This window comes from Colletotrichum truncatum (genome assembly GCF_014235925.2).
Source record: "Colletotrichum truncatum strain CMES1059 chromosome Unknown Contig_0001, whole genome shotgun sequence".
NCBI lineage: Eukaryota > Fungi > Ascomycota > Sordariomycetes > Glomerellales > Glomerellaceae > Colletotrichum > Colletotrichum truncatum.
In genome coordinates, this window is record NW_027222398.1 from 7025217 (window position 1) to 7046889 (window position 21673).

General features: G+C 53.0%; 5 protein-coding genes across 5 annotated transcripts; 3 read left to right on the top strand and 2 right to left on the bottom strand.

The window, feature by feature from the left end:
- Positions 1–2235: 2235 nt before the first annotated feature.
- CTRU02_201948 (uncharacterized protein) lies at positions 2236–2487 on the bottom strand (the record flags this gene model as incomplete). Its single annotated transcript, XM_070203951.1, has 2 exons — positions 2236–2414; positions 2445–2487. 2 exons carry the CDS (start codon positions 2485–2487, stop codon positions 2236–2238), a joined length of 222 nt encoding a protein of 73 aa, XP_070062533.1.
- A 1172-nt stretch (positions 2488–3659) lies between these two features.
- CTRU02_201949 (NDT80/PhoG like DNA-binding family protein) lies at positions 3660–5850 on the top strand (the record flags this gene model as incomplete). Its single annotated transcript, XM_036725306.1, has 3 exons — positions 3660–4534; positions 4588–4959; positions 5082–5850. The coding sequence occupies 3 exons, from the start codon at positions 3660–3662 to the stop codon at positions 5848–5850; spliced, it is 2016 nt and encodes a 671-aa protein (XP_036582984.1).
- Positions 5851–9182: 3332 nt separating this feature from the next.
- CTRU02_201950 (nucleolar protein) lies at positions 9183–10099 on the top strand (the record flags this gene model as incomplete). Its single annotated transcript, XM_036725307.1, has 2 exons — positions 9183–9208; positions 9280–10099. 2 exons carry the CDS (start codon positions 9183–9185, stop codon positions 10097–10099), a joined length of 846 nt encoding a protein of 281 aa, XP_036582985.1.
- Positions 10100–12559: 2460 nt separating this feature from the next.
- CTRU02_201951 (srebp cleavage activating protein) lies at positions 12560–16028 on the bottom strand (the record flags this gene model as incomplete). The annotated part of the gene is made up of 2 exons (XM_036725308.1): positions 12560–15911; positions 15997–16028. 2 exons carry the CDS (start codon positions 16026–16028, stop codon positions 12560–12562), a joined length of 3384 nt encoding a protein of 1127 aa, XP_036582986.1.
- A 4043-nt stretch (positions 16029–20071) lies between these two features.
- On the top strand, positions 20072–21373 carry CTRU02_201952 (phospholipase a2; the record flags this gene model as incomplete). The annotated part of the gene is made up of 5 exons (XM_070203952.1): positions 20072–20331; positions 20407–20558; positions 20645–20948; positions 20976–21218; positions 21271–21373. 5 exons carry the CDS (start codon positions 20072–20074, stop codon positions 21371–21373), a joined length of 1062 nt encoding a protein of 353 aa, XP_070062534.1.
- Positions 21374–21673: the final 300 nt, after the last annotated feature.

The window sequence follows — 21673 nt, forward strand, 5'->3', positions numbered from 1 at the left end:
ATAGGGCCATCGTGTCAGGGCCTATGAGGCACGGTCAAGCACTTCAGCCAAGATTACGTGTTTCTCCAGTTTTGTGTGATGAGACGGGTTGCCTCCTTCCTCATGCTTCCTGGGAACCCCCTTTCTTCGCTCCAAGGGGGACCCTGAGGCGTCTAAGCACACGCACACACATAGCAGCTTTAATTTTCGGCACCAGGGAACTTGAGAGGAAAGAAGGGGAGCAGAGATTCGAGAGGGTAAAGCACACAGAGCAGTGTCGGTCATTTTGCGCACTTACCAATGAGGTTGAGAGGGTACTTCAAAGACCTGGTCTATAGATGGAGGCAAGGTCGATGGGTACCCAGGTACCGTAGTACCTTGCCGGGTGGCCTTGGCTGTGCCGCTCCAGCACGATGCCAAAGATGCGTTGCGACTGGTTCGTAGGATTCCGGAGACGGCATCTCGACTGCGTGTGGGTTGCGCACCGTGGCGCACCTGCGCGCGGGCGGCGGGACCACGGGGGACTGGGACGGCACAGTATGATAGATACGTAGTCTAAGTACTTCAATGAAGGCAGGGAAAGGGAAGAACCAAGACCCATAACGTCCCTCCCCGTGTGTGGCACTTGTGGAACCGCCACAAGAGGCCGGCCCATCAACTGCCATGATGAGGACCGACCCTCAAGCCCTGCGATTTTGTGGACCCCTGGCCCGGGTGCGGGCACAGACTGTTGACTTCCCTTTTCAGGAACTCCTACAACGAACATGCCTGGACGCCTCCGCATGTTGTGCCTCGCCTTCTTTTTTTTTTTCCTACTTTTTTTTTTTCACCCTCATTATTACAGTGGTGGTTTTTTTTTATCCTCCACCCTGGTTCTCAGTCCTATAGTCACACTCTCTCTTCCCTGAGGCTTGCTTGGTTGTCTTGCCACTCTTCAATGCCACTACCTCTCTCTCTATCATTCTCTTCGTCCAAGAGCACAGATCAACAGAGGCTGGTCATGTTGTGTCTCCAGTTTAAGTCTTTCAACCTTGAACCCTTACACGTCATGAACAGTAACGCAACCACGCCTGGGCCGGACACGAGGGGAAAAGGAGGAGCCAGGAGATTACACCTGGCCCATAAGGTCACTAGCGCCCATGTATGTAAGTCATATCGGATCTCCATATGAGTCTAATCATGCGCAGTGAGGCCTTGAGAGATGCAACCGCCAGTATCGCGAGTCGCGAGTCGTGGGATGCATTCGATACCATGGCATTTTTGACCGACCGCTTCCTTACCTTCCCTTCCCAGTTCACGACGGGGACAGCTTATGGCGGGAAAGGACCCCTTCGGTCTCTACCTTCTTTTGTTAGCTACTTTTCCTTCTTTTTCCCACGCACCCCCCTCCACCCCCCATGAGCGGGTTATCCTCTCCTGTCACTTGCCTTCTCTGCTTCAATCCGTTTCTCCTCACGACGGACGGACTCATCAACCGGCGTACGGTTGCCGGATGCGTGTGGCAGCCCACTAGAGAAACATGGCACTTGCGGCAGAGCCCGAACAACAAGCAAACCACACCTGCGACCGCGCCATAATGCTTGAGCGAACCGCGCCGTTGCCAGCCTTGCTTTTCCAAATCTAGCCACCCCTCCATCGCCGAGGAGCGGCGAGGGCACGTTTGAAAACAGGCGAGACATTGCCTTCTGTCTGACCAGCCCGTCAGCCAGCAAAAACCTCAGTCAGGCGCTTGTATCTATTATATTAACACTCTCTTAATATTGCCTGTCCACTCCACCATACCCGGACAGGGATGTTCGAAATGGATGGGTGCCCCAAGCGAGTTCACTCGGCCCCTGGTTTCTAGCAATCTCGTGAACCGATTCTCTTCCCCTCCTCTCCCCTCCCCTCTCTCCCACCCCCCCTAGTCAATACACCTTTCCCTTTTCTATCCTTCATCGGCGTCTCTGCCCAACGGTCTTCTAGAAATTTTGCGGGCCTGTGGCCTACGAGAGCCGTCGGAGGATTCTCTGTCTAGCCTTCCTCATCGGCTTACCCCCTCCACCCTCGATCATTTATTGGCCGGGAAGAGTGGACTTGTGGCCTTTCCAAGACTGCGATTTCTCCTCAAGAGATGCCCCCCGTGCCTCCGTACGATCCATGCCAGGTTCTTCTCCGTCCCTCCATCTCGACGGAGCTACATGCCACCCTGCTCACTAGGGTCAGTAGTGCCAACCCTGAAGGCTTGCCGTCAACTGTCTTCCATGTCTTTTGCTGCTAGCGATGCCAGTTTGTGCAAGGGACTTGTTCGCGCCGTCCGGCAGAAGCGGGGGCGTATTCTGCTTTCAATGTGTGTGTGTGTGTGTGTGTGTGTGTGTGTGTGCTAGCTTGAGAGCGAATGTGAGAGCACCACTGGATGTTGAGCACAGTAATGTGTGGTGGGTGGGTGTGCCTGCCTATGTGTGCGCGTGTATGTGTGTGTCCAACTGGGGCTACTCGACCCGTGTGGTCTGTCGTCTCCATGATCATCTTCTTTCATTATGAATGCATCTGTCTGTTCATTGTTTTATGTGTGGGTGCAAGTTCCAGTATGGAATTGTATGCGCGTATGCAGTAGGTGGTATAGGCAGCTCGTCCTGTGTATGTATGTGTGCCGTCAGCGAATAAGCGTGGGCGAAAGTGCTGTTCGACGATCCGATGTCCCGTCAGTTTTGTCGCTTCCTCGATTATGATATATGCAAATTCATAATCCACAGAGAGCTACTGCAACAGCCTTTGACGACCTGGACCTGGCATATCCCAAGCTGTGCTCGTTTGCTCTTATCAATCCGTTTCAGTGCTGCCCCTCGTCCTGACCACAACTTGTCTCCTCTCGCGGTCCCCCCTTCCCCATAGCGCCGCCTTCTAAGAAGGGTATTTCCCTAAACCTGGTCGCCGCTCTGCAGGGCGCATCCATACCCTACCCCCCTCTTCATCGTTGTAGCTCCATTGCGTGCCTTGTTCTTCCGCTCACCAGATCGCCCGCTGCTCCCCTTCTCCTTCCCAGTATGGCCGCATGCACTGACCGTCCATGACCAAGAACCCGCCGTTACGTTGTACTGGTGACATTGCGCTGGCCTCTGCCGCTGAAGAAGGCACACGGGCACATACACTCGAGTAGTTGACAAAGTCGGCAACAGCATGGGAACATCCCGTAGAGACATCGACTCCCGTCTACCGGACTCTACCTGCCCACTCGACTCGACTCGACTCGACTCGACACAAACTCGACCTTGGCCGGCCTCCCCCAGCCCTGCCCCATTCAGTATCCACCCCAAGACAGTGCCGAAGATTTTCATCAGACACCCCCTCCAACATCTACCGTCCTCCTTCTGCCCATCCACCCCATCGTATACAAGTATACATCTGTCCCTGCAACCTTAAACATGACCGTCCTCCGTTGAACCTCAACTTCACCTCTGCCTCTCCTGCATCTTTTCGAGTGTTCCTCCATCACTGCTCGACACAATAGATCTCCCCCTCAAACACGGCCAACCACCATCACCTTCTCTCCCTTTGGTTTGCCCTTAATCACCGCGACTAACAACATCGTCGTATGCCTTGTTGATCCCCGCCAGCAAGGAACTGCATAATCTCTGTTTGAACAAGAGGCGCGCTTGGGTCTGGGTTAGGACTGCGGCGCTCCAGAAAGGCATGCTCTAATGTCAACCACGGTGACCTACCCCGTCATGGCAGAGTTGAAAGAGCCGGCGCATTCCAGTCTTTGGTCCAACTATGGAAGTCCTGTCCAAATGTCGTCTCGATTCAACAACAGCCTGGATTCCGGCCTCGGAGGCCATTCCGCCAACTCGCCACACGCGGGACGTCCAAGAAGCCACCACCCGAGCGTCGACCACGGGTCCTACCCGTACGGTCGCTACCCTCAGGACGAGTCTGACGCCTATGACAGACAAGCGCATCCCAGTCTGACGTCCCACCACAGCTTCCCCAATCTCAAGAGGCCGTACTCCCAGACTGAGCAGCCTCCGTACCAGGAGATTGTTCAGGATCTCAGGGATGACGGGTCCAAGCTGACGGTAAACCACGACCACAAGCTGTTGTCGTTCAAGAGGGTGCAGGACAAGCACACGATTGTCGACCAGCATGGCCGTATGCAGCAGCTGGAGCTGTCCGCGCAGCTACATGGGATGTTCTTCCTCTCCGAGATGCCTTCCAACGCCAACGACAGCGCCATCCTCCAGCCCGAGCTGACCTGCTACCGACGAAACCTCTTCCAAATCAGCGGTTCCCTGATCACCCCAAGAGGTCAGCTTTCCGTCATCACCGAGACGGGCGAGACGGTCCCCGTCAGCAACACCGAAGTCACCATCTCTGCGATCGAGTCCGTCGACGGCCACCCCGTTCGCCTCATCGTCATTCCCTGGAAGACACCCCCACCCAACTCCCCTGAGATTACCCAGAGCCCCGACCAGGAGCCAGCATCGCTCCCTCTGATCCCGTTCCAGGAAGATGGAACGGATGCGGAGGGCGAGTACGCCGTGTACCCGATCGGCTGGCGACGATTGCAATTCAGAATGTGAGTACCTCAAGCGCGCTCGCGGCAAGGGATTGGTACTAACTTTAACTCAGTGCTACGGCGAACAATGGCAGACGCAAGGAGCTCCAACAGCATTTTGTGCTTCACCTCAAGGTTCTTGCAACACTGGCTAACGGCAACAAAGTTGTGCTCACGGAGTCGACAACTGCGCCTATTGTAGTTCGTGGCCGCAGCCCTCGCAACTTCCAGGCTAGGAAAGAGATCCCTCTTTTGGGTTCCAGCGCGGGCTCGAGAGGACAGGCTCTGGTAGAAACGGGTTTGGGTATCGTGGCAGGACCTTTGGCAGTTAAGCCACAGGAGGCCAAAGCAAGAGGGCTGGACATGCAGATGCCTCGTTCCGCGTTCACTTTCAACGCAGGAGGACCCAAGATGCCGGGTGCTCCCATGGGAGCCATGAGATCCAAGTAAGAACCACTCCCGGCCCCTTTCTTATTTTCAAGCCAATCAACTCAATCGAGACTTGGTACCCTCTTCCAGGGGGACGAAAACAACGCACAGGAAGGAGACGTTGACTGACTCGAAGCAGCTCCTACCCCACTTGGACTTCGTCGAACCCCGTGCCTATGTCGCAACTGCCCCCGTCCGGCTCAGCAAATTACCCCGCGACTACAATGGGAGCGGAGCCTTACCACAAGGTTCCTCTGTCAGGTGGAACCAGCTTCAGTGGTGAACCGCAAGACATGCCTCTCCAAACATCCATGCCATCTGTTCAGCTATCACTGGTAGCAAACGAACAGCAGCAGCCTCCTATCAGGGCACAGTACGGTTACGTGCAAAGCACCACCGCTCCGCCGCCTCTATCTGTGCCGGCAACTGCGATAGCGGGCTCCGACACCGCATTGAACGTCCCGAGATACGTTGACAACCCAAGGCCTACCAAGAGCCCAAGGCACGCGAGTCATCCTTCAATCCACAGCACCGGGTCCATCGCCAACAATGAATCCTCCCCTGAGTACCGGTACGGCTCGTCCTACGGAACTGTAGGCGGCAATCCCAATGAGATTGCACCACCGGCCTACAAACAAGAGTCAGCTGCGTCGCACTCTGGCCCCGCTCGGGACTACTACCCCCCTTCGAGCTCCTGGACGACAACAGCCGGCGAGCCTGCTTCAACAGTTGCATACACCAGCGGTGAGGGCCGTCCATACGCCTTCCCTGAGCAGTATGCTAGCGGAGGCCCCGCGCCGACGCCGAAGCAGGAGCATGGTCCTGCTCCTCCAGCCCCCGGCTCATACAGTAGCGCACACCGAGGTTCATTTGACGGCATGAACCACTACTCCTGGAACACTAATTAACGGCGCAATTAATCGTTTGGCGGCTGGCTCACGCCATAGGTCTCCTACGTTCGAGGAACAATAATAAGTTGAGGGTCGACTGTGACCAGGTCGAGAGGAGCAGACCTTGGGGCCTAGGCTGTATCCTGTCCGGGCACGGCGGCCCTGACCGTGTACCACTATACCTTCAATTCGAGGCCAGTAGAGCGATTGCGGTTCGGATCTGATTTTGAGTTTTTTGGGTGGGCGACAAGGTTCAGTTTTCAACCCACGCCGAAGCTGCGGGGCTCCAACAGCTCGAAAACCCCAGCAAATCCATTTCAGGGTGGCTGTTATTTACTGGTGTTGGATTTCCCTGATTCAGCTCAACGTCGACTGGGCTTTTTTTTCTTCTCCTTTTTTTTTTTTTCTTATTATGCTTCACGACAGACCGGACCAGAGCATAATTGGGTAGGCGCAGCAACGAGATGGTCGAGATCGGCGTCAAGAGACGGGCATTGTCTGGTGGGTGGGCATTTCGATACCACACGGAGGATAGCATTGACGTCGGATGCTCTGGCCGGACGCTTCTATCACCAGCTCCGGGCGGTGCTGCGACATTGGGAGGACAGGTTATATAACGATGTGTATGGTATTTCATTCCTTATTTTAAGTACGCTGAGCGCCGGGCATTGGGCAAGGAAGGCAATGATAGGCATTGTTGGTCTTGAACTGGCATCTTTTTTGTTTCCTGTTTGCGCCGATGATGGCAGGTTTCTGGTGCTGTTTTTGTGAGTGAGAGAGGAGAGCGAGTCGGTGGTGTCTTGGGGAATGCCAGACTAGTGCTCAGCCTGAATGATGAGACGACGTCTGGTTTTGGACAACTCGTGGCGACGAAGCTCATCCTGCTCAGGTGGTTGCGTCCCGCAAGAATCAGGGATGGTTGAGAGCGCAGCTGATTTGTCCATGGCGGGGACCCAACACGTTGGTAAATCCTGGCGGGGCACCACACGGCGGTGAAAAGAGGGAGCTGGCGTTGTTGGTGGTTGGAATGTTTATGGTGTGTAGGCTAGGCTCCTTGGCTGCCTTATTTCAACGTCCGTACAAGGTCGCGCGTGACCTACATTACTGTTTGCGCCAAACTAGGGAAATCGGACAAAGTTTATTATATTTCATTTTTTTGGGGGGGGAGATTTGTTAAAGAAGGGAAAGGGAAAAGAATGAAAGAGGAGGGAATTGGCGAGAGAGAGATCAGTCAGGTAGTGAGACAGAAAACAATGGCCAGAAAATGCGCAAGCAAGTAATGAGAACCTGGTATCCATCCTATAATTCCGGAGCCCGTGCTGACAAAAGTCGGAGAGGAGCAGCAGTAGCAATCTCGTATTTCTGTTGTCTTGCCTCGGGGGAGGGGACAGATATGGGCAGCCTAGGCTATTTAACCATAGCGGACCTCCGTTGGTACACAAACACACAACAAATAATAGGTGGGATTTCGATTTGGTAATTGGTGTTTGCTGTGTCTGGCAGTCCGTCTCCCTTTGGTAAGGGCAGTGGATTTCCAACAGCAACGTCGGGCTTTGGCGTTCTCCGTACACCGTTGGACGCACACACGTCCTACCACACCACACCACACCCACCACTTCTTGTTGGCCTCACATACGTTACCTTGCGTCTTCTCGTTTCCAGTAGTTCGGTTGGACTAGTGTAGGCGTTGGCGTTGGCGCCGCCGGGGCGGCGCGCGGGGCGGGCGCCTGCAACGGAGATCATCTACCTTGTCTTTCCCTCCATGGGGGGGGGGGCAAAGCAGGACACGACAAGAAGCAAACGGCCAGAGATTGATTGGTTGTGTGTCACTCGTTCTCGCTCTCAGCTTTCCCCTCCTCTTGGAATCCTTCAGTGGGCTGAGAACATACCTGTTCCTTCCTCTTTTGGCCATCAAGGCACTTTTGAATGGAGCAGGGGAAGAAGAGCTAAGGAAGGCACGCAGTTGGATGATTAGTTGGGAAAGAGGAACAGAGAGGGCTGGCTAGCTGGAGTTGCATCGAAAGCAAGCCACAAACCTCCAACGGTCCAACGGACGAGCGAAGGGGGGTAATGTACACTCTGCCGGAGGTTTTTATTTTTATTTTTGGGGTTTACTGGGGATGGGGCACAGCTGACTTGTTCAGCTGAGACTGGGAAAATGTGAGAGAGTGACTGTTAGGGGGCGTGTGGGATGTATGGACGCGGCGCATTATTGTTTTTTTTTCTTTCTTCCTCCTCGGTCCCTTTTCCCGTGACATTTCTCCTCCCAAGCCGCTGGGACGGGTGGTGTCATGACCCGACGGGCTGGATAGGATCCGTTTTTTTTCGGTGGTCATGATCCATCGTCTTGTCACCACCACCACCAACAACGCCAACACCACCCACACCCATATTTCATTTTCGCAAGGGGGCTCCGGTGAGCCAACACGTCTACGTAACGCAACCAACCAACATGCCCGTTGTCGTTTAATGAGTAACATTAGGGAGGGTTATAAAAAAAAAAAAAAAAAAAAGGCCATCCGACCCCGGCCCGCCCCTCACAACCATCTTCATCTTTTAGAGAACATTTACCGTCATCACACCCCCTCCTTAATCCTGGCGCAGTTGGTTAGTCAGGAACTTGGAATTGGAATGCGGGCGACGCCCGACACGGCGGGATGCGATTACACATTGTCTAACCTAAGATGGAAGCAGTAGTAAATTTTTCGTGGTTAGGCGGTGTTGAGATAAAACCAGTTGCCGACGTTTTCTCGGCTGAGCTTGAATTGCCGTGCAGTGCAGTGCAGCTACAGCTTCCTGACGGGTTGAGTGTCCGTTTTACCTCGGGAGTCCGGACGGTGGGTGGTTTACGGGTTCCAGGGCTCTACGGCCGTACGCAGAGGATGTGCGGGTGACGCCCACGCCAAGTGTCCTCAATCATCTTACGATAGTTTTGTTTTGTTCATTATTCTTTTGCCCCTGCTTTGTTCAATCTGATTACCCAGTAGCTGCGAATACCTTGGCAAGGGTAGGTGAGCTACTAGGTCACCTTTTCCTTGCCAGAAGACCTCGGCGGCTCAAGTCGTCTTGGTGGAGGCTCAGGTGGCCCACGATAAGATAAGCCCATGAACCCCCACTTTTTAGCCACGCGAAAAATCTCAATTGAACTCCAATTGGCAGTCGGGATTCCGCTGCCAATCGCACTTTACTACGTAGCCTCGTAGCCTCTGCTGAATAACTTCGAGACTCGAGCGGGCCCGTTGATTGGAACGCCAAGGTGCAGTTTGCGGCGACTGGGCACACTTAAACCATATATCAAGGGTCCAGCCAGAAATCAGGGATCCCGTACGAGAGAGCCAAGCATAGCAGTAATGTTCGAGCTCCCGGACGCGAAGAGGTGCGTTGTGCGAAGACACCGACGGCCGAAGCTTTTGCTCTGCGATTGCGATGCTGACTGAGGCGCAATAGAGTCCGGCGCGAAGACCTCAATTCCTCGTCGGAGGATGAGGCGCCTCAGCGCGATGACCAGCAAGATGCCGAGCTTCTCGCGAAGCTCCACGCTCGCATGGCGGGGATGCTTGACCTGAGCAGCGTCGAGCAACAATTACCGACAACGACAACGACAAAAAAGGTAAAGAAAGCACTGCCGAAACCGGCGGCATCCAAGGGGGACGATGACGATGAGTCGCAACCTGAAGAGAAGGACGACGCAGAGAAGGGCAACGACGAGCCGGAAGAGTTTGAATTCCGGCTCTTCTCAACGGCACCGGTGACAAAAATTGCGCTGGTCGACGAGGATGAGCTCGCTCTCGAGAAGGAGGGGGCCATGGCTAGGAAGAAGCCACTATCATACTACATCGCTGAGGAGGCGACACCGGCAGCGAAGGAGGGGTTTGCATTTGCCGCGGTCACAGGCGAGGATGTCTTGGAGCGTGCGAAGCAGCGGTGGTGGGGCATGGAGACGCCGTGGCGCGTGACGGAAATCAAGACAACGCCAAAGAAGGGCACCGAGACGAAAGACGGCGAGAACGAAGAAACGGCAAGGAGGAGACGTCCGGGCAAGAAGAAGCGTATCGCGCTCAGAATGAAGGAGCGCGAGAAGAAGAAGAAGGCCGAGGAGGCAGTGAAGGCCAAGACGAACAAGGAGGAGCACCTCAAGGAGAAAAAGAAGAGGCTGAATCGGCTGAAGAAGTTGAGGCGGCGGGCAAAGGATAAGGAGGCGAAGCAGGGCGGTGCCGATGCGGATGATGATGATTCCGGGTCCGGGTCCGAGAAGGGTGAAGAGTAGGCCGCCTGAGCAGCTCCATGCTTTTCTTTGACTGGAGCAACATGATTTATGAGCGAAACGTCTTTGGTCCTATTCTGTTGGTTTGGGGTTGATTTCTTGTTCAGAGAGCCAGAAGTTCATCGCGGGTCTTCGGTGGCGAAATTATCGGCAGTCTTGTGTTCGACAGACAGCGAATGACACCAAGTACAGTGCCCACACCATTTTACTGCACCTATCTGGCTATCTACGAAGGGCACCGAGGCTAGCTGGCTAGAATTGTGAAACTATCAAGGCGCACTCGGAGCGCAGTCCAAACCCGCAACTTCCGGAACGTGGTTTTTCTTTCACAGGCATATACTGATTTTGGGTCTTATTTCATTCCCCGTTTTGGTCAAGGTCTGCTCGAATCCTGGATATAAGCAAGAGCAAGACGGAAACCATTCCTCGAGGTTACTCCACATGATAACTCAAAGCAACACCTTGAGGCGTCCCAGAAGAGTACGGGACCAAAGAAGCAGCGGGTAGAACTCAACCTTCGGGGTACGAAGCTCAATCGAACGGGCAGGGTAGTATCCCTCACAACAATACAAGCGCCATTCCCGAATCACAGCCGACAAGTGTAGAAAGCACACCGCTGGATACCGTCACAGCCCAGTCATGGCACCAGAAAGCTCAACCTCGCATCTCGTATCTTCCTCGCTCGGCCCCCATTCTGAAGATCAGCTCGTCTAGAGAGGGTCCTCCCAGATGTTCCATGTGTCATGCTGTGCTCGCTTCCCGGCCCGATATACATCGATGATGGACAAGGTATCCAAGACATCTCGTTATAAAAGTGTTTATTAATAACTCGAGTACAAAAAAAAGCTAGACTTTTGGCTAGACTGGGTCTAGAGCAAGAATACACTCCCCTATACGATCAATTCCCCTTTTCAGTTTTTTTTTCTCGAGACCATACGCCCTCTTGCTCGATCTGGCCATGCGTGTAAACTCGGGTCCATCCGTGAACACCCGAAATGGCGATCTTCACGATCCACTGAGCAAAATGTCGTGCATGTTGGGGTACCCTTTTGCCCACAATACGCCCCTCCCCCTTCCTCTTGCCGGGGGAGGGGTGGTCTTGCTTTTTCTTGTTGTTCTTTTTTTTTTTTTTTTTCGGGCTGGGGAGCATGACGATAATCTCAGGGAACCACAACACGTATACTACGCTGAAAGTTTTTCGCGGTATTCTAAAATATTCTGCCCAATCCCCCCCGGCCTCATCTTCCCGTTCCTGCCCAGGCAGATGAACTATAAATCGTGCACAGTGTACTTGAAGAGGCTATCATAATTTGCGAGCCGATCGCTAGCTTGTAAAGATCTAGCCCATTCTCTCTTACTTTTGTGTTTATGTGGGGGTTTGAAACAAAATGTTGGCGCTGTTTTATTCGGGAGATCGAGGCGGATGTATAAATTGACGACACCCGGTGGTCCCGGTCCTGGTCCCGGGTAACTGTCTGCCGGGGCGTCCAGTATGGATGCCATCCCGCTTGAATCGTAGAGCCCCGTAGATACATGCGTCGCTCATATCTCTTTGATTCTGAGAATAGAACTCATGCTGTAGGGGGCTTTTATGCAAGGGCCTCGCCTCAAGTTGTCGATGACTCGGGTGCCGTGGAGCTATAGTACATTCGTTCTTGTCATCCCGTACAGTTACCAAGATATGAATATCACATCACGTCCACTGAGTTATGCACATTACCAGCTAATACTGGTCACATATCGTGCAAGAGCGGTATTGATAGCGCCCTCATAAAGGAGAAAGAACAGTGACCTTTAAATACAAATGAACCCCATTGGCTTCCTGAAGTAACTGTGGGAAACGCGGCAGAACTGGCGGCCTGTTGGCTGCCACGCCAGACACTCTGTGAAGCATACTCTGGTCGTCTAAGAAGGAAGTTGTGTCAATAGACCAATCCATTGAAGAAGGAGCCAATGTGTAGAGAAACCCGTGGCAGCAGCCTTAACCTGGCCAATCGCACATCAGTGACCATCTCAGAGACTTATAGACTTTAGCTTATTGCATAGATACAATGCGCCTTCAGCTTGATATTGCCCGTCGTCCAGCTTTCATGTAGCGAATGTTAGACTATACCCTGCTTTGACAAAGTTGAAAGAGCCGCAAGCTTACTGACTAACTAATCTGGGCTCACGCTATCCACTCAATCCAAAAAACGATGACGAACAAAACACACCAGACTAGCAGGCGAGTATGATTTGCAAAATTTCCATGTTGCGAATTGGTTTAATGATTCCCTACTCGCCAACTTATGACGGGTATCAAAGTAGACTAGACAAAAATGAACACCTAAAACAAAGTCCCAACTCCCTTTGTCATCCGGGGTATATATAAAAAAAAAAGATAGTAATGAGAAGTAAAAGGACGGCAGCCTTCCGCCCAATTCATCGTACGCTCCCTTTAGTTGCACCTTTTCTCGCTCATTTTCAATTCCAGGATGGGACCTTCATTCGTGCATGCGTAGCGCCTGCTGGCTTCCTCCGCCGGCTCCCTAAGTTCAAGAGGTCTCCGTTTTCCCCTTCTGCCAGGTCCTCGAAATGCTGATGTCCAACCGTAATCAGTTTAATAATGTTTCCGAATCCCACCGCGACTGACGCCGTGCCGACTTTGACCATGGGACCAAGTTCAGAGATGATAAGGTGAGAGCCGTTCTCGTCTTCTGAATGAAGCGGTTGGGTTTCGTATATCTCATCTCGCCCCAGCTGTGAGGCGATCCAAACTTCCCAATTGTCCTGAGATCTACTGGGCCGCCTTTCAAGCCTTTGATACATCCTGCGCCGGAGTCCACTGGTGGTTGTGGGAGACGACTCACCACTGCTGGATCCGCTGTCTTGTGCATCTTTCCGAACACCTACGAGAAAGCCGTTAGGCAGCGCTTCCCACGTGCCCGGGTTATGGATCTGTCGTTTCGTCTCAATTGTGTCATGCCACAATGAGCAACTGCGACTCGGTGGGAGATTCGTACTCCGGAAGCAGATGACATCTCCATCCTCTTTGCAAGTGTAAGTCTGCATGATACAGTCGCCCGAGTCGGCGTGGTTGTACGCGATACCAAATGACACAAGTCCAACCGATCCGCATTGAGGTTTGCGTCGTGAAGAGTGGAAACACCTTAGCGACCGCGGCTGGATGGGTTCGGTTTCAAATGTGTGGAGCAAGTTCTTGGTCTTCGCGTCAACAAGATCTACCGTCTGAGATCTGGCAATCAGAAACGAGCTAAGCGCAGAGAGCGGTACAACTTGATACGCGTCTCGATCTTCCACAGAGTGGACGTCAAGGCTTTGCGATATCCACGTATCGTCCTCCTGGTGGGTTGCGACGTGGATGCAGCCTTTCCTCGATGCAGTAAGTATGGATAGTTGCGAGTTTCCATTCGGTGCACTTTTCTGCACGAGCGGCCGGACAGATATAAGGGGACTTTTCCAGATGGTAAATTCCATGGGCTCTCTCATACCCGGGAAGATCTGCGTCATTGTCCCATTCCGCCGCACAATGACTAACGGACTAGGGTGTTCGAATGTTGGGACGCCAAAAAAGAAACCTTCGGGTTTCTGGCCGTTTAAATCGACTGGTACCGACAGGCTCCATCGATGCTCTAGCATGTTCCATAGGAAAACTTTGCGAGCTGACAGGAGAGCCAACCAGTTAGACTTCTTATCTGTTGCAACAGCCAAGATGGGGAAAGGGTTCTCCGGTGGTGGTTTGACATCCGCCAGCGAGTAGCCCCGTATACCGGACCGGACGTCCCACACCCGAATCGCGCGGTCAAGTCCGACGGATATGATGTGGCCGTCATACGAAGATGACATGAGAACCACATCAAGTGAGTGCTCCTCTGGCAACGTGTCGATAGCTAGGAGAGGCTGGTCACCGATGTCGTCGTTCCGTCTCGAATCCGCATCATCTCCCCACAACAAGTAGTTCATAAGGAGACGGACAGCTGAGATGATGAATAGAACTGTGACCAAAAAATGCTTAGAGTGATGATTGATGAAATCGTAAAGGGCTGGCAGCAGAGGTCGCTCAGGTATGCGCGGGGTGCGATCAGCACCATTGAGTACAAAAACTAGTGGGTCGTAGACGCGCGCGATGTAGCTGTGAGACCGCGGCTTGATGACGTTGATAACCTCGCGAGCGCTCTCATGGTCTTGTAGTCGAAGCCACGATGTTGGGCTACGTGCTTGGTGAATATCGATAAGCATTGTGTCTTTCTGCGGACTGAAGTTGACGCTGTTCCTGCCCATTCTGAATATCCCAAGCACAAGTCGAGCGACAGTATCGTTCTCGAAAAAGTGCCACTGCGCAATCAGAACAAACGTAATCATGATGACAGTACCGGCAATACGGGTAGACAAGGCAATTTTCCCCTGAAGCATGGCTTCAAACCAGCTTGTCTTGAGGGGCTGTTCCTGTCCATACCTGTTATTCTTTAATGAGGCCTTGGCGAGAGCATCGCTAAGCTCCGTTCGACGCACGTCGACGCTGAGAACAGCCAAGAAAAAGGTGGATAAATAGAAGAAGTCGAAGACAATCGCAACGGATACAAAAGTGCAAAATGCGGAAACGCCAGGTGAGACAATTTGAGATAAGCCCCATAGAATCAAGACGTTTTGTGCCGAGCTAGCCAAGGCGACATGTGCCGTCTCACCAAACGCGCGACTAATCCGACTGCTCGTGCTGTTTTCCGAAGGGGTCAATATGACGGCATTAATGAGCCTGAAAATGTTCTCGAGGCTCATAGAGAGGACAACAACAGGATACGCTGCCTGCGGAATTCCTGAAAGATCGACTCGGAAGACGGCGCATACTGTGAAGCTCGACATGATGGACACAACGATCTGAACGAAAACCGTCACTATCAGCCCAATCTTGGACTTCACAGCTCTCAGCTTAGAGAGGCTAAATAAAAAGTAGACAGAAGCCAGACCGTATGCAAGCGCCAGAATCACCGTATCCTGAACGGAGATGGGCATGAACTGGAACTCGTAAAGCTGGCTGGTCATGCTTCTTCCGTCGGCAGGATACGCCGTCCATTTGTCCTTCATCTGAGTAGCAAGAGCCTCGGCCTTCCTCTCCCATTGACGGCCAACGGGGGAATCGCGAAGATGAATTAGGGTTATCACCAAAGCGTCAGCAGCCATGAGCTTTCGATCTTCGAAGCGCTTGCCGCTGAAAACAATCGAATGCCGCAGTGTAACATTGACCGAGGTTGGCTGGGTTTTCCTCGCGTTGACGGTAGAAAGAATATCTTCATCTGCTGATATGCGCTCTTGAGAGCACGACCAGTACTGTAAAGGCGAGTGAAAAAACCATGATTGATTTGTGAGGCCGTTGACGACATGAAAAGCATCCCGGTCTCCTGGAGTGAGATCTACAAGAGGGTCGTGGAGACGACGAAGGGTCGAGACGGGTCGGCGCGGACTGAAGTCTTTAGTGGAACCAAGGAGCTCGTCTTGCAGTTCGAGGGCGCCGAGCAAGACATCGCGTTCCAAAGCCTTCATATAACTGCCATGAACCCATATCGAACGCATTATGACATCGGGCTCGGTGCTGTTTTCCTTGAGCGGCTGCGCGGCAGTCCACACATGATGGGGTAGGTTGGAAGCGCCATTGCTTAGATCTGAGGTGTAGAGGTACGGAAATGGGTAAATGAGAATGGCGGCAACGGCGACGGATATAAGGAGTGTTGTTACGACGTGTCTCGCGGCGTATCGGCCGTATCTCGCGAAGGCTCGGCAGAGAGGATGCGTCGGGGCAAGGACAGGAGCTTCCGTCGTTCTAGGTAAGTTAGGACATGCGCAATCAGGCAGCTTCCCCACAACGAACCGTGTCGGGTAGGGGAGAAGGGGACGACAGCTCTTACCCTCGCAAAGGATACAGCAGATACCAAATCATCTGCGGCGACGGTTGCAAGTGGACTTGCAGCAGCGGCAGCAGAGGAAACGGCAGATGTGGTTGCAAGAGCAGACGTGGCTCAGACGAGCGCGTGATCCATCCAAGGTTGATCTGCTGCTGCACGGAATATTGTTGTAGGCCTGCAGGAGGTGGATGCTGCCCTCATGGTTCGATTTGACGATTTCGGGCTGGGCCAGACTAATCGAACATGGAGACGGACCGGGGAGACGCTGGTTGGAGAATGAGTTGAAACTGGGGATTGGGAGGGTGGAAGCTTTTGAAATCAATGCGCCCCAAGGAGGGGGGAGGGATGGGGCGGCTGTTAGTTGTGTATAGGAGCCGGACTGGGGAGATGGGCCGTGGTCGGTAGGTTCGACGTCCGTCGGTCGGGAAGAAGGACGAAGATGAGCGAAGTGGAACGACGGCGGCGGGCACCTGCGATGGAGCTTAGGACAAACAGGAACGAGACTAAATTTCTTAGTCTGGGCTGGTTGCTGGAAGTCGGTTGTGGAAATTGTGTTAGTCGCAGGTGAGGGGCGAATCAATTGAAAGATGCATTTTCTTGCCGGGGCGCTGTTGGTGTGGGTGTTTGTCGTTCTCGGCGTTGCGGTGCAGTCGCAGGTTTACGGTCGGGGGGGTTGCAATCAGTCTCTTTCGAGAACCCGGGTGGGTAGAGGCAAGGCGGCAGGAGGGTGCGGAGGTTGATATGCGGCCAAGACAAGGTGAAATACGGTTTTGAGAGGGGGAATGTCTCTTGGGTGAGCTTGGGTTGATAAGGCGAGAGAGAGAAAGAACTGAATGGTATTGAAAGAAGAATGGCGTAACTTCCGGCAGGCGATGAGGGACCTCAGCAAGTGTCGATCGGTAGAGTAGCAAGCACAGGCGGGTAGAGGGGACCTGACAGGACCGGACAGAACAGGGGGAGGTATGATGCAGCGTGCAGGAGGGGGCAACCGCACACACGCCCACACCAACCACTACTACCTACCTAGCTAGTGGATGTGTACCTTGGCGTAACACAGCTTGCAGGGCGTTCCTCAGGCTCTGGCGCGGTAAGTGGCATTGCGGTACCTGCTTGTAGACGGGCGACGACACCCACCGGTCGACAGAAAGTCCCACTGAAGGAGGGTGGATTCTGCCGGCGCCCATGGCGTGGTGTGTCGGGGAACATGGGACGACTTCCCTGCGAGGATGAGCAGGAAACTCCAGTGAGACCTGGGCCCCTGGTACTGCCGCAACGCGCCAACCACGGTGCGGACTTGGCCCGCTGCCCATGACTGTTCTGGCGTGCAAAGAGGCCGCTAGAGAGCCAAGCGAGGGGTGTTTTAGCGCTGCCGCCAAGCTAGAGACGTCGTGTGTCTGCGAGGGGATCGCCCACTAGAGCGAGCCCCGACCCTTCCCAGTTTGACGCCGAGCACTGACACCGACATCTTCAGGCCCTATCTAGCTGCCAACTTGTGGACGGAGACTAAGACAAAAGCCCTAGAGGCTCCTGTATCAAAGAGGCCGATAAAAAGAACCAGGCAAGCCTAGGTACTTACTTTCTTATACATTACCCAGCCCAGGCTGCAAGGCAAATCAAGAACACAAGAAATAGATAATAATAAAAAAAGACCTCAATCGACCCACTCCTCCCGATAGAGTGGACTACTCTAGGCCGAGGTAGAGATGACGGAGACATCGGCGGAGAGGAAGCAAAATAAGGTTGGGTAAGCTGGCTATTTTGGGGTAGCAAAGTCAAACAGCCGAGTAGGGGAATCCTGAGATGAAAAGCGAAGCAAGGAACGCACAGGCTTGCGTCGCGTCTGCCTCTGCTTCTACCTCATCAAGTTTCTCGTGTATTGAGAAACCCCTCACCTCCCCGGACCGACTGGCATATTTTTCGAAGAGAGTACGCTTCGAGCTAGTGGTCCAAAACCGCCAGTGATGTGCGGGTCTCAAACAGCACAATTAAACCTAGAAAGGTTTTTCTAGGATATTCCAGAAGTTGAAGGGGAAAACCCAAAGACAAAATCTTGTCTCTCCCTCCTCGGAGATCGGGTTGACGGGACAGGGTGTAGGGCACAAGAAAGAGACATACTCGGAGGCGTCGAATCGCCCGACCTTGGCGTCCACTAGGACTACTCGTCTTTCCAGAGCCGGAGAGACAATAGGAACGTGTGGTGGCTGTTCCTGTACGTGGCCAAACTAGACAAGGAGAAACTCTGACCCATCTGGTCTGCCTGCAGCATCGGGCGGGGAAGCATTGACGCAGGGTTTCTGCACTTGGGTCCAGTCGACGCTCTCTCATCCTGCTTCGTCCTGCTGTTGACTCGTCTTCGCTTGAAGATCAGCAAACTGTAAAGGGTCTCGACAGTCCCGGGAAGAGTAATCCAGCATACACACAGATAATGTATGTTTGCGAGGTCAAGCCGCGAGGTTTTGTTTGTGGTACCGAGTCTGGTATGTGCGTTCACCCTTCAGCAAACCTCGAACGGCGCTAGGATTAGCCACGAGGGAGAGGAATGGTGCGTGATGGAGCTACCGGGCGCACATCTTGACATCTGGTCCGTCCAGCTCAAAACGTGCCTCAATCCGCCAGGTCAACAGCTGGGTAGGAAACAAACCCCCGACGGACTTGCCCACAACCATTGTCGCTGCTGCTGCTGCTGCACGCGGCGTGCGTACTGAGCGAAATCAAAGCCATGTCTTAACTTGCAAGTATGCAATCCGTCATGCTGTCGTAGATGAACCGGGAGGTTGGACAAGATGGCAACATAGCTGAATGACCCAGACACACAACCGCTAGTCGCTTATTGGTGAATCTCGTCGTCATCCTATGTTCTTCTGGAATGTGGGCAGTAGGCGAAAACAACGTAGCACGGTTGGTTGCAGAGCGACTGCGATTCTTGGGTGGGTGGTTTGTATGCGTATTGTGAAGGTGCTTGCGATAACCTAAACCAAAGCTTTGGGGTTTTCTGTCTGGTTCCTGGTCGATTTTCTTAATGATACGGAGCAACTTCCCATCTGATTGAGAACAGTTGTCGCTGTTCTTGCCGTTATTGACGATATTGCTGTGGCCGATTTGTTGGCTCCAACCCAAAGAACAACCAACTGAAAAGTCGGAGGGGAGCTCCCGCCAGCCGCCAGCTCTCTCAAAGGGTAAAAAAAAAAAAAAAAAAAAAAAAAGCAGGGCGATGGGCCATCATAAATAACTAACCAGCCCAGCACTTCCACGGCACCGGATCTGATCTATCTTATCTATAATTAATCAGATGGACAATCTTGCAGCAAGGCTACACTGGCCCACGGCAAATGTGATTACTCGGTGCGGTGTGTTCGCTCAAATCACCAATACTGCCATCATAATCAGCCCAGTTGATGCTAAAGTCAGGCCATTTCCCACTGGGGCCGCCTCTCTGATTGGCCCTGCGCCGCCCTGTGCGGTTCGCACCACCAATTGAGACCTCCGAGACCCCTCCCCCTCCAACCCTCGTCCTCCCGTCCCTCATTACCACCCCCGTCTCTTCGGGTATCCTTAACGCAGTAAATCCAATGATACCCTTGCATTCGCGTATTCACCCGCGTGTGCGTGTTACATTGTTCCTTCTTCTCCCAGTCTAGCATATTCAAGGGTCCTTTCTTTTCTCTGTCGTGCTCTTCTGTTGGATCGTTTCGGAGGCTGCTTCGCAGTACTACACGTGCGTCTGTGGGACGAGTCTTGGGGTCCAGGTGGCATGGCTTTGAACCGTGAAACATTGATGGTCTCTCCTCGGCAGACCACTGTTGATAATGTATTTTCTACTGCAAGCCAACATAAGTTAAAAGAGAACATGTAGCTTCCATTGCACAAGCGAGATCTCTTAGTTGAAGCCACCCAGATCCAGCTGTTGCTGTCGTTTCCTCGCCCGTACATGTAGCCCTCGTAAATCTCACTCACAACCCAAAACCCCAAATTACACCCACTCTGTCTTAGTCATGCCACCACAGCCCCCGTCACACTCACACTCATCATCAGCACCATCATACATGCGCCACCACCTGTACGGCCGACGCCCGGGATCATGAATTCAGAGACTTCGCCTTGTCTAGGAGACCCGATGACTGAGCTCATCACAACTTACAGTGAACTCAATGTCGCCTTTGTTGATGAGCTGGACGAGGAACCCAGTCCGCTCGAGTTCATGCGCTATGTCGCCCGTAATACTCCCTTCGTCGTCCGCGGCGCAGCCTCCTCTTGGAAGTCAAATAAGACATGGGACAAGGAATTCCTCTTAAATTCCTTTAGGGGCCAGACCGTCAATGTCGCAGTGACGCCGTTCGGGTGAGTGCGGGAATTCTTAGTACCTAGTACTGTAAAAATACATTAATCTCATCTATGTCGACTAACACACTCAAGCAACGCCGATGCGCCAACCCAACATGGCGACGGGAACGTTGTCTTCGCAAAGCCTCATGAGGAAGATGAAAATTTTGAAGAGTTTCTCAACTATGTCATCGATCAAGAACGAAGCAAGGACACGACGTCGGAGGTTCGTTATGCTCAGACTCGTATGTATTCCACTTTCACTTCCTTCCCCTCACACTCACACCCGCTCTTATACCCCATGTTAAATCACACGTGCTCATTAACATAGAAAATGACAATCTCCGTAACGAATATCTCCCTCTCTTCACCGATGTGCCTTCTTCGATTCCCTTTGCCCGCATCGCCCTTGATCGTGACCCCGACGCCATAAACCTCTGGATAGGCAACTCCCGCTCCGTCACAGCCCTACACAAAGACAACTATGAGAATATTTACGTTCAGGTCCGCGGCCGCAAACACTTCGTTCTTCTTCCGCCGCTGTGCCATCCATGCGTCAATGAGCAGATGCTGACGTCTGCGACTTATCGCCGCCGTGACGGTGCCCGCGATCTGGTACTGGAACTTGATCAGAACAACATCGACGCTGCTGATGGTGGCAGGGAGAATAATGATGGAGGAAGCGAGAAAAACGACACGTCAAGAGCTCAGGACCAGGTTCCCTTCGCAACGTGGGACCCCGATTTACCCGGCTTTAATGCTACATCGTATTCTCGCCTTGCCGAGCCTGTCAGAGTCACTCTTGAACCGGGCGATATGCTCTATCTCCCAGCAATGTGGTATCACAAGGTATCACAATCATGCCCGGAAGACGGCGAGGGCTTCGTGTTGGCAGTCAACTACTGGTAAGTCTTTTTGCGGTCCCTCGGCCGACAAAACGTCTCACCTCTTGCATAGGTACGACATGGACTTCAGCGGACCGTTATACCCTCTGAGCTCTTTCGTCAGAAACGTCAGTCTGGCAAAGTCGTCCATGCCAGCATCAACTACACAGCAATAGAAACATTCATAGGGATCAAGCGCCATTGATATTAATAAGCAGTCTCCCGGTAATTGGCTGGGACATTCACTAGTCCACCAAATGCCGGATTCTTTCGCAATATGTACATTGAGGTGATATACGCCCGGATTACATAGAGATGATGATTTTGCTCTCACGCACCCTGGCCGAAACTTGGGCACCAGAGCCTCTCTTTTCCTTCTCCCCTTTCCGCTTCCATCGTCGAAAAGGAAGACACCGCGTAACTAGCTTGCTGTTTGGCCTTGGTGCCGGTTCGAATAACCCTTCTTCCCCCACCCA